A 12,969-nucleotide genomic window follows, 5' to 3' on the forward strand; every position below is an offset into this window, starting at 1 on the left:
CTATTTATAATGGAATAAATCATGCTTATTATATGATTCGGGTGATGTGTACGTGGTGTTGGATGAGGTGAAAAAAGTAGACTCTCTCTTGTTTGTTTAACAATAGTCGTCTCACGTTTCTCGAGGAGGCAGCAACTCGTCTCGACTCTTCCTTTTTAAGGAATAACACTAAGTTTGAACAAGCCTAACATAATGTGTAGATGTCCGAACCATGTCCGGTTTATGAAGTAAGTCCATCTAGATGTTAATTCATTGTTTAACATTTCAAAATGCATTTCAAATTTTTGCTGGGTCCAAGGTTTACGAACGGCAACTCATTTATAATTGAAGGTCTTCATCGTGTCTACTGTATTTTTATTTATTCTGCAGCTTTTAGTTGCCATCTTGGTAGAAATGAATGCAATAAGTTACGCCAAAGGTAGTAAAATGTTTGATGATCAAAAACTTATGCTCCTGAACTACTACTGTACTATATAACTACTACTATATGTACAAATAAATGTAAACAGTGAAAATTATTAACAGTTCAATCAACAACCTTAAATAACAGCCTACTAAGACCCAGCTATAAAACTTTTAGGTAAGGAATGTCAAATTCAATTCACACCCGTTGTTTTATAGCTAACGTAAAAAGCTGAATAGCATACAATTTAAGTTGAGGAATGTACTTGTGCATAAGCCAAGGCATAAGTATCATAGTAAAATTTAAATTTATGTGATTAAAAATGTTAATATAAACACAGTGTCCGGCTTTTGAAGCGTTCGGCAGTTTTAAGCAAAACGGTATATTGAAATGATATAAAACAGGAATAATGTCGAAAATTGTAGTTCATACATAGTTTGCATGAAAATTACATAAAAGTAACTCTTTGCATTTTTTTTATCGACATGAGAAGTTTGGGACAGAAGATTTTAAAAAATACGTCAACACTCATAACGTCTAACCAGTCAAAATATGTGTTTAGTGATGACGAAAAGAGAAACATATATGTATTTTAAAGGATTTCGACACTTCTAATGAAGCACCGCATGTTAATAATGTGTAGTTTGAACATATTTAGTACTTACAATTAAGTTTTACAGTGGTGTAGTAGAAATCGACCTCAAATATGTGCTAGGACAGCTTGTAGTAGATACCTGTGTATTTCAATGTAATTCTTAGACATTTTGCTTGGCCAATACAAACTGCTACTCACGGTTAACACCTGATCGCAACTTCGTAAGGGTACTGAAATATGCTCTTCTTCCAAATAAACGTGATTCTTCCTGAATTGATACATAATTGTAAACTTTGTTAAGTATACCACATCTAGATCAACATAACGAATTCAATGTTATCGATATTTACCTGATATAATGCTCAAGAGGTTATTTTGATAGTAGAAGCAACTTAGCTAACAATTTAATCGCCTATTGGCTAATTATATTGAAATAATAAGGAAAAAAACTAATTATATTGCAAAGTTTGTGGCAAAAACGTGTGAGCTATTCTTCTCTTCTCCTCTATAGAAAAATGCCATCTGTCAGGTTATTATAGTATGGATCTGTTCAGTCCTATCTATCCAAAGGGCCTATTCGCTTTGTGCGTCAACACTCCGCGCGTATTTTGTTTGACAATGACAAAAAAATGTGTAATTCTAAGAATGAAACGAGCTCACCAGTTGGTAATCCATCCTCAACTGCACACTAATATTTTTCCGCACTGGTTGCTAATAAATGTGTATGAATTTAACGAATTCGTGTAGGGGGAGATCCCCCAGTGCCGGACAGCACCCAATACCGGACAAAATCGAAACATTGAGAAATCATGGTCCAATCAAGATGGTGTATTAGTAGAAAAGTAAGCTATTATGTAGACTAATGTTTGCGTAGAATAACATATCCTTGAAATATGCATGCCTTTTTTAAAAAGTAGAAAAGTTTGAAATTTTTTTTAAAATTGACGTATCTCCTTAATTTTGAGCCTATTTAGTAATTATTTTGAATATGAAAAAATAATTTGGATCCCGCAAGCATGATCGAACATAATCCTAATTTGATAGTATGAATGTATTTTGTACCATAATTGAAGTAAATATGGACAAATTTCAATTTTGGTAAAGCACCTCCTGTCCCTCAGTTTCGGACAGCTTGATCATATAACAATATCTTTGTAATTATTTGTATCAGTGTCTCAAAATACTTTCATTTTTCATGGGTTCCGTCGATCATGGTATCAAACATGCAAAAAAATTAAGATGAATGAACATTCAGAACAACATCGCAAAATGTGCTATTTTTCATCAAATATGAAAGAAGTTTTTGATAGGCATCTTGCAAACTTAGAAAAACTCAAATTATTCTTGTAAATGTTGCAAATGCATTGAATTGGTAATTATACACTATTCCTATAGTGTACACATTCAATGACGTTGAAATTTACAGAATTCGAGGCCTTTCTAGACCGTGTCCGGTATTGGGTGCCACCTTTCAAGATCGATCAATTTGGTACTAAAATTCATCATCAAAACGCAATGTCAAAATTCCTATTCATATTTTCAAATTTATTTTTGTACACTATAAAAATGATAATATTTATCATAAATGGGTAACACGAGCCTATAAAATCAATATTTTTCGAATTATGAATTTAGTGGCTTAAGTGTCCGGTACTGGGGGATCTCCCCCTACTCAAATCCAATATAATTGGAAAAAGTAATAAAAGTAGATTCATCAGCAAATTTATTGCAAAAATATTATTCTTTAAATCTATCCATACAACTCATGTGTCTAGGTGTTAGTTGGAGATTTTTTTTTTCGTTTCGATCTCGATTCGTTACTTGATATGGAGTGTTTTGTATCCACCTACAGTATTTAATTGAAACGGTATGATGTCACTTATCTTCCACTCCATGTGTAAACACATTACAATCCCACAACGACTTTTTCTTATTACATTGCTAGTTTTTGGAAATATTCAATATTCTTTGTAAAAAAAATCTGGAAAACAAATTTTAAGACATTTTGTGTAAAAAAAAATCACCAGCTTTTTGGTTATTTTCCTTCGCGTAGTCTATGCCAATGTGACGAAAATAAAGGCATTCATGTTATGAGCACGATCTGTGTTTATTAATTTTTCAGGAAAATCTAAGTGTTTTCAGAAAAAAATCGAGTTTCGATATCAGTCAAAAACTAACAAACTTTCGATGTACTTTTTAATCGATGATCTCTTCTGTTACTTTAAGTATTGCTTCCTTTTTAGTGTTTCAGGTTTTAAATTGTCTCAATTGGTTATCTATATGTTTTTGTCACATATTTCATAGATAATTCTAATTGCCCAACAATTGTCAATGGATTATTTTCCTTGGTGTTTGCTAGGACTCCGAAATGTAAACAGATCAAAACTGTAACCCTTTCTGATGATTAAATACATTTCAAATTATCGATTTAAGGTGGTTATAGATCGAAGCCACACCTCAAATTTTCAAGAGCACAAGACTTGAGAACCAAACAGCGCTCCGCGTTGAAAATTTATCCCCTTGGTCAGCACCACCAAGCAAGTAATCTGATTGATTTTCGATACCAACTGTTGTCAGATTCTCCAGGTTTGTGCACTTGAAAATTCAAAGTTTGGCTTCGTTTTATAATCACCTTAAATAAAAATTAACAGCAATATACACCAAATATTTAAATTTTAAACTCTAAAACTATGTGGGTGCCTGAAATTTTTTGTCCATTGATTGAACAATTTTTTTTGAACGCTCTTTTTGATCTTTTGGCTCTTTTTTGAGACTGTTGCATTTTAAATGGAACAAACCTGAATATATAAATGCATTCGTTTGAAAGATTTCTTCGCTTGAATTTTACAAATTAAGTTCGCCACAGTTTTTATATGTACAATTAGTCCGATATAACTAAAGTAGTTCTACAAGTGATGGATATTGCAATTGCAAAACACGTCGCAATCATATGTATGATACTGTACTATCGAACTAAAGATAATCTTTCACAGAATCATAAGCTTAACACATTATTTTACCTTGCCAATCAACACGATAGATTCACATTGAAAAGAATGTGTAGATTTCAGCACATCTTTCATTTCAGGGTTGAGCATGCCTGTTTGATTTATTTTTCTCGGACACCCTATTGTGGATGTAAAGCGGAAGAGACAACAATTTATGCCAATAGCACCCACATTTACACATACCCTTTCGCTTGCATCCAGCAAACAGCATTTGCTCGACTTGTTTGTTGATTTTTAATAAGATATGGATTTTTATTTTATTAGCTTCCCACGCGGCTTCCTAAGTGTTACGACTGGATAATTAACTCGGTTTCGAACGATTCACTTAGAAAACTTGAATCATGAGCATTATGATTTGTATAAATGTTATTATCGAATTTTGAATTCAATTCAAACTTGAGTCCATAAAAAGAGGTTTGCTGAAGCAGCTTTTTTTAATTTTAGTGTGGGTTTACTAGGCTCGTTCAAGTACACCAACAAGGTGTTATCCCTCCTATAACACGGGAATATTCTTAGTAAATGAACTAGTAACAACCGCAATACTGTTTCCCATCTTCCAACAGCCATAATCCGTTTTATAGTTTCTCCCAGCAGTAACCAGATCCCGGAGTAAGGCGGTATGTATTTTTAATTAGAGTTTCATTATAGTCACACCACTTGTTGCAACGTGGTAACACTTTATTGCCAGCCATTTTCAAGTGTTTCCAACAATGGAGAAGCCCTATAAAGGGAATGCACATAAACGTTATATTGGCGCTTCCCGTATCTTTACTGCTTCATCACTCCATCGATCCATTCCCGGTAAAAGGAAACCTTGGCGTAGCCATCCGGATATACGGTGCCGCATTCGTTCAGCACAAAGTTGGCCACTCCGACCAGGTTATCTTCGAATACAGCTGGACCACCGGAATCACCCATGCATGCTCCGTTATGGGCGTCATTGTTCAGACAGATCAATCCTGGCCCGGTTTGCGCCATCAAATATTCGCACACCTCATCTTGCTGTACAAACATCGAGTTGAATTTCAACTGTTCAGAAGCGGGCAATTCCGTGCCTTCGCGCCCGAAGCCCGAGATGGTAACTTCGTCACCATTTTTCAACTCTCCACTGAACAGTTCGATCTTATTCACGGTGTCATCAAATTCAAATTCGTCATCCAGCAGAAGCAAAGCAATATCGTTTTTGCTGTCGCCGTACTCTTCGTGGGCAAAGGCCTTGTACACCGTGAAGAATTGACCTCCTTCTTCGAGATTGGCGGATCCAGCATACACGGTCATATCCTTTGCTGGAAGTCTATTAAAAAAATCCAAATTATTATCTCACATCAGTTGAGCGTTAGTTCAAATAACTTACGGAGTCATCTCGTCCAAAATACAATGGGCAGCCGTGAGGACCCATTTGCGATCGATGATGGAGCCACCACAGCGGAAGCGACCTTCGAAGAACAGCGCAATCTGGTGGGGAAATTGATGGCGATCGGCGAATTGGCCTCCGACGATTTTTCCGCCAGGAGGTGGCATTGCTACCGATGCTGCAACAATGATGGCCAGTGCCATCGAAAAGGTTATCAAGGTGGCCATCATGAAGTGTTTGTGCGATGTGAGTCCGTGGGTTAAACTGATTAGACGATGTGAGATGGGCTTCTTTTATAGCATTTGGAGCGGTTTAGTCAAGTGTTGGGATTTAATCAAGTGGGGTGGGAATCTAGATGTAATAGGTATGGAATTTGAAGAGATGATCTCAAAACTGTTCTATTTATAACTGGGAACTGAAGAAACTTTCTTATGCAAACTTAAGTGTAACCATTCCAAAAAAGGTAGTCGAATTACCAATTTTTTAGAATTCATTTCTCATATCTGAGTGGTTTTGTGTTAGGTTGAAACATACTAATTTGGTATGACGCAATAAATCTATTATTGACGATTAGTTTAAAAATAAATATAACATTTCTCGCATAACTTCTGATCTAAAAGCCATTGGTAGCCATGTGTGTAGCTCGTTGTTTCTGCGCATTTGAATGGATTTTCATGCTATTTAACAACGCTATGAGAAAGAAAGGATCATTATCTACCTGCTCGTGATATTGGTTTGGATGCTTATTCTTTCTTTTGCTCAGAAACAACGAGCTACACACGTGGCTACCAATGGCTTTTAGGGCGTTATCTCAGAGTATGCGAGATTTTATCCCACGCAGCACTTCAGAACAGGCGCATTGAAATATAAAATGCTTTTATTTATATCCAACCAAAATAATTGATAATTTAATTCGTAATTTGCTCCAATGTTTCAAATTTGGATATTCTATGTTATTCATAAGGGGCCTTCCTTAGCCAAGTGGTTAGAGTCCGTGGCTACAAAGCAAAGCCATGCTGAAGGTGTCTTCATTCGAGTTCGATTCCCGGTCGGTCCAGGATCTTTTCGTAATGGAAAGTTTGCTTGACTTCCCTGGGCATAGAGTATCATCGCCACACGATATACGAATGCGAAAATGGCAACAATCGGCAAAGAAAGTTCTCAGTTAATAACTGTGGATGTGCTCATAAAAACACTAAGCTAAGAAGCAGGCTTTGTCCCAGAAGAAAAAGAAGAATAATTAACACGTCAAAGTAGTCTATCAACGACTTTTAGAACTTAACAAAACGCAAATTTTCATGCCAAAAGATTGTTGATATCTATTTTAGTTCAAAACTTATTAAAGTTTTTGTGATAAAAAATATTTGTTTTTCAAGACATTTTATTAGAATTACAAAAATAACACATCTGTAATTTTTTGATATAATATACAATTTAATTTTGTCTTTTCAAAGCCGTCAAAATATATTTTTTATGTTTGCCCCAATCAGAGATATTCACTATCAAAGTAGGCATGTTTATGAGAGAAAAACAAAAATTACTCCCAAACGAAAGGAGATAGCGAGTTTATTCACTCACCAAATTACGAATTTTTTAAAGCTCTAAAAGTGTTTCATAGACTACTTTGATGAGAAATTTGAAATGAAAGCTCTAAAGCCAGAAAACCAGTTTTGTTCGGTCCACCCTATGTTACCGTAGGAAAATAGCTCTAAATCGGTCAATTTAAGAGATACAAAAAAACTTATTTTGGCGGATGACACAGGCCTCTTCAAAAAGGACGAAACCTGCGTGTCATCTGTAGTACATTGTTTTTTTTTTTTTTTTTTTTTTTCAATTTTTAGCTTATTATTAAACCTTCCAGTCGTCGCGCATTCTTCCAGCTTTTGCTACCTTCGGGATGCTAGGTTCGCCGTAGAGTTGGGCGAGCTCGTGGTTCATCCTTCGCCGCCACACACCGTTTTCCTGCACACCGACAAAGATCGTCCTAAGCATCCGAAGTTCGAAGACTCCAAGTGCTTACATGTTCTCCTCGAGAATCGTCCACGTTTCATGCCCGTTGAGGACTCCCGGCCTTATGAGTGCTTTGTAAATTTTACATTTGATGCTGGTGTGAATCATTTTGAACACAGCTACTTGTTGAGCCCGTAGTAGGCCCGACTTCCACAGATGATGTGCCTCCGTATTTCACGGCTGACAATAACGAGCTATCAGCAAGGATCCAAGGTAGACGAACTAGAAAGACCCTCTAGCGCAATATTGAACAACAGGCACGAAAGTCCATCACTTTGTCGCTTGAAACCTTCACACAATTTTGCCTTTAACCAGACTCGTGAGCTTCCCGGGAAAGTTGTTCTCGTCCATGATTTTCCATAGCTCTTCGTGGTCGATACTATCGGATGCCGTCTTGAAATCGATGAAAATGTGGAGCTTAACCTCCCTCAAAGTGGGGCTGGTTGGTTTCCATTGCCCACAGTACTGACGAAGGCATTTCCTGCGATGTTTCGTCCTCCATTGCCTGTGCTCTCAGCGCTATTCAGGTGTTCGTCGAAGTGCTGCTTCCACCTTTCGATCACCTCACGCTCGTCCGTCAAGATGTTCCCATCATTATCCCTGCACATCTCGGCTCGTGGCACGAAGCCGTTGCGGGATGCGTTGAGCTTCTGATGGAACATACGTGTTTCTTGAGACCACTACAGCTGTTTCATCTCATCGCACTCCGTCTCCTTCAAGTGGCGTTTTTTCCGAAAGAGGCGGGTCTGCTATTGCCGTTTCCGTCTAGAACGTTCCACGTTCTGTCGGATCCCTTGCAGCAGGACCGCCCGCGATGCATTCTTCTCCTCCAGAATCTGCCTACATTCTTCGCGAACCAATCGTTCCGTCGACTTCATCCCACGTACCCGACGTTGCTCCCAGCTGCATTGTTGATGGCTACTTTTACTGTTCTCCAGCAGTCCTCAAGAGGGGCTTCATCCAGTTCACCCTCTTCCGGTAATGCAGCTTCAAGGTGCTGCGCTATATCATACAGGGGTGGCCGTCGCTACCGTACGTTGTTAACGACAGAGAGTTTTGGACGCAGTTTGACCATCACATGGTCAGAGTCGATTTTAGCGCCACGGTAGGTCCTGACGTCGATAATGTTGGAGAAATGCCATCAATCCAGAACGTGGTCGATTTGTGATTCTTTCTGCTGTGATGATCTTCAGGTGTTTCGGTATGGAAAGCTGTGCTGGAAGTAGGTGCTACGAATGGCCATATTCTTGGAGGCGGCGAAATCAATTAGTCGTAGGCCGTTTTCGTTCACCAGCCGGTGAACGCTGAACTTTCGAACAGTCGGTCTGAATTCCTCTTCCAGGCCAACCTGAGCGTTTAGATCTCCTATGATAATCTTGACGTCGTAGCTTGGGCAGCGGCCGTACTCGCGTTGGAGCTGCGCGTTAAAAGCGTCCTTGTCATCATCAGTGCTTCCAGAGTGAGAGTTGTGCACGTTGATTATGCTGAAGTTGAAGAACCTCAACTTGCACATTCTTTCATTGATCGGCCACCACCCGATCACGCGCCTCTCATATCACCCATCACGATCCCAGCTCGTGTATGTTGCCGCAGCTCTGGTAGATGGTATGGTTGCCTCTAAACGTTCGCACCATTGATCCCTTTCAACACACTTCCTGCAACGCTACGATGCCGAATCCGCGGTCCTTCAGTACATCAGTGAGTATGCGTGTGCTCCCGATGAAGTTGAGAGATTTGCAGTTCCACGTACCGCGCTTCCAATCGTTAGTCCCTTTCCGTTGCTGTGGTCTTCGCCGATTGTCCCGGTTCGTATTCTCTCGTTAATTATTCGTTGCTTGATTTTTTTACGGCTGGCTTGCAGGGCCTGACAGAAACCCCCTTGATTTTCGAAGGACCATTCTCCTTAAATGTTCGGAGGGCTATAGTGCGCTGTTTAGCTTAGAGCTCTGGCACTCGGACGATGATCAGCCGCCCCTGACATGGGGAACAGACGCTGTTGTGAGCCGCTCCTAACATGGAGTACAGACGCTCAAAGTTTGCAGAAGCAAAAGCAAAAGCAAACCCACTTTCCCTGTCAGCATACAACCATAGTTCCCACCGGGGTTGGTTACCCGATTTTCCCTAAGGTTACTCGTACCCCGGCCAGTACCGCGAGGAGATAGAGATAGGAGTTGCTGGGCAAGAGACTAAGGACCGCACAGAGGGGTCTATTTTATTCCTTCAGGTACGTGAGGTACCAATGGTACGCCATGCCCAGCCATTTGCCAACCACAGTCCAAATATATTAGTACGATTTCTTTTGCCTGAACAATCATGACAGCTGCTCACAGTTCAGCGAAAACAACACAATCAAAGGAACCGTAATCTACGCTGTACAGCGCGCACACATTGAAGCGCACACTCGTTTTTTTTTCAGTACAACGAACTTTGTTTACGTTCTCAATTATATGCGGTCGTTGAGGAAATTTCAATAAATTTCAACTTCAACTGTTAGGCCATCTTCAATGTTGTGAACTAGACTCAACTTCAGACCTAGATAGAGTCTTGTACACGACTCTTGGTGGCCTTACAGTTGAGGTCGAAATACGCTTATTTGTCAAATGATAAAAACTAGTGGAATGAAATGCACAGTGCTAGAGTACGATGCGCACTAATTTGATAATAGTTTTGGTTGACATATTATACTAAGATTGCTTGAAAAATACTTCGTAAAGAGTAGCATCACAGTAGTCAAAAGTGCGAATCCTATGAAACACATTGGCGTAGCTAGGTTTTTTTTCTGGAGGGGTCCTAGGGGGGACCTAGCAAATACTTGTTTTACAGATAAGTAATGTCGGTCGCAAAAATCACGATTTACACAAATTTCGTAGTTTTGACAGATTTGTATTGATTTCATTAATTTGTTGTTTTGTCTCATTTCGCGGCACATCAGTGATATTTGTAAATATAAATTTTCGCTAAGATTCATTTTCTTTTTAACCCAGTCAAATGTTTCAAGAATTCTAGCAAAAAAACTCACAAGGAATGTCCTTTGTGTTCCTTGCTTGATTTTTCAGTTTTTCAACCATACGCTTTGAAGAGATTTCTGTGAGAAGGAAATTTTTTCATGAATTATGTTCATAATTTTCAGTGATTTCTCCAAGAACTTCTTTACCAGTTTTCACTGAGTTCGTGCTGGGATTCCCATTGAGAATTATTCCCAGACTTTCTAATTTCACCAGCGAATTTCTCAAAGAATCTCTATCGAATTGTTTAAAAAATCTCTTGAAGAATTCCACCAGAGACTGCATTGTTGGGCATTTTCTTCTAGGTACTTAGTACATATAAATTCCAATTGCTAGTTTAAAGTATCCTCCTGTGTTCATTAATAGTTTGTTTACGATTTTCAGGAATTTATAAACATTTCTCCAAAAAATAGTACAAAATCAAGGAGTCTCACCAAAACCGTCTTCAAAATCAACAAGCAAGGATTCATTTCACGAATTCTTCAAAAAGTTCACAACAGTTTTTCCAACTTTGCTTTTGAAGTTTCTTCTAGAGTTCTCAGCAGGATTGTTTGAAAAAATCGCAGCAAAAATTTCTGCAAAAAAAAACTAAATAATTCTACCAGCTGTTACATCAAGAATAACTCGTCATATTTTACAAGAATTTTAAAAGCAATTAAAAAGAATTCAATTGGGAAAATGTTATTTATGATTTCTCAGAGAAGTTCTCCGATAATCTATCTGCATGTTTTCACAGATAGTTATTTTTTATGATTTATCTAAAATCATTCTCATCGCATTCCTTCAAAACTCAAAATTATTATTATTATTTTTTCAAATGCCTAACTAAGTAATGTTTAAACATTTCTAACATACCTATAAAAGCTTAGCGGAATACGTTCAACTGTTTTTTCGAAAACTCTCCCGCGAAAATACTTCAAGATTTCCCAGATTTCCCGAGTAATTTGTTCAGGGATTTCTTAGAAAACATTTCATTGATTCCCTTAAATTACCAAAGATTCGTCTAAGCATTTTCCAGAAATTTTTATTCTTTAAATCGCACTAACGATTTTATTTTATTTTTTGAAGAATGTTTTCACCAGATTTACTAATATTTGGCAATTTATTCTTAAACTTCTCAAAAAAATTCTCCAGAAGTTTCATCAGGTATTCTTTCAAGTTTTATAAACAACTCTATTTTTTGCGCATGGTAACCTCAGGGTTCTTTCATAAATAGCAATTAAAAATTTATCCACTTTCCATTTTTTTGTTCAAAAACTACTCCAAGAATATCTCAATATTTTTAAGGAATTGTTTTACAAATTCCTCTACGAAGCACTTCATATCAGATTTCTAACTAAACATATACAAAGTAAGGTTTGAAAGAACTTTGTTGGTATTTTTTGAAAAATTGCAGCTTAAATATGAAACAAAAAACAAAAATACTAAATTCCTGTCGTAAAACTCAAGAATTAAACCGCAAAATGTCTGAAACTTGTTGACAATGTACCTCACAGAAAAGCTTAAATGGTGCTTTTAGGATTCACTACAAAAAATCTTGTTTTCTTTACTACGTCTTTTATAACAGAAAATGATTGGTATGAAAACGGATGGAACTTTCACTAAAATATTTGTAACTAAAATCTTAGTTAAAATTTTGTATAAACTCTGATGTTTCATAATACTACTCACTTAAATTATTTTACCATAATCCATGAATTTCACCGTAATATCAACAGCTGAATAGTTCGGTAAAATAAAACACCGTAATTCCGTCGAAATTTAATGGATTCCGGTGAAATTTTACAAATTACTGTAAAAATGTACCGTACGCCGTTAATTTATTTCACCGAACTTTTCAGCTGTTGAGATTACGGTGAAATTCATGGATTCCTGTAAAATAATTATAATGTGTATGGTGCACATATTGATGTAGAGCCCCTTTTTTCCAACTTTTTTGAAGGGGTTATTATTGACTATTTTGTATTACTGTAGAGATTTGACGTGAAAATGTAAAATTTTAATGAATTTAAATCTTAGTGGAAACTTTTGAATTGCTTGGAACATTTGTTAAGAAATTATTAATGGACTTTCAGAAATCAGGAACCATGCGAATTTTGCAATGTTTTCAAAACTCCTATAATTGATCTTACTTTAGGTTCTTTAAAATGTTGCTTTTTGGAGTATGGACAAATTTTAGTACAAAGTTCCTCAAAGCGTCATGCTAAGGGAGGAGAAACAACAAAATGTTGATGCAGGTAGAACAATAGATGTGCAATGGTACAATGAGAGATAATTTATAATCTTTTCTCTAGAAGTAAATTACAGGATTAAGAAGTTTCTCAAGAAGGTCCATCAGAATCTTCTTTAGAAATTATCCTAGAAATCTATCCTTCCTTGACATCTTTTTGTTTCTAGAATTCTACCAGAAAGCCTCTAGAAATCCGCCCTCGTATTGCACACAAATTCAAACCAAAAATATGGATTCTGCCAGTAGCGCTACCAGGATTTGGTTCTGGGGGGGGGGGGGTTAGCAATTTTGAAGGTAATGTTTTTTGAGAACGTATTTTTGAAGAAAATAATTAGTTGAAAAATTCAAGTATAGTTTACTTCTC

General features: G+C 37.2%; 1 protein-coding gene across 1 annotated transcript; it reads right to left on the reverse strand.

Moving 5' to 3' along the window:
* Positions 1-4,643: 4,643 nt before the first annotated feature.
* Positions 4,644-5,643, reverse strand: LOC5571838 (serine protease SP24D). The gene is made up of 2 exons (XM_001659920.2): positions 5,361-5,643; positions 4,644-5,300 (listed from the first exon to the last, which is right to left on the reverse strand). The coding sequence occupies exons 1-2, from the start codon at positions 5,588-5,590 to the stop codon at positions 4,775-4,777; spliced, it is 756 nt and encodes a 251-aa protein (XP_001659970.2). The 5' UTR covers positions 5,591-5,643; the 3' UTR covers positions 4,644-4,774.
* Positions 5,644-12,969: the final 7,326 nt, after the last annotated feature.

The sequence above is a fragment of the Aedes aegypti genome, chromosome 2 (genome assembly GCF_002204515.2).
Source record: "Aedes aegypti strain LVP_AGWG chromosome 2, AaegL5.0 Primary Assembly, whole genome shotgun sequence".
In the NCBI taxonomy this organism is placed as follows: Eukaryota; Metazoa; Arthropoda; class Insecta; order Diptera; family Culicidae; genus Aedes; species Aedes aegypti.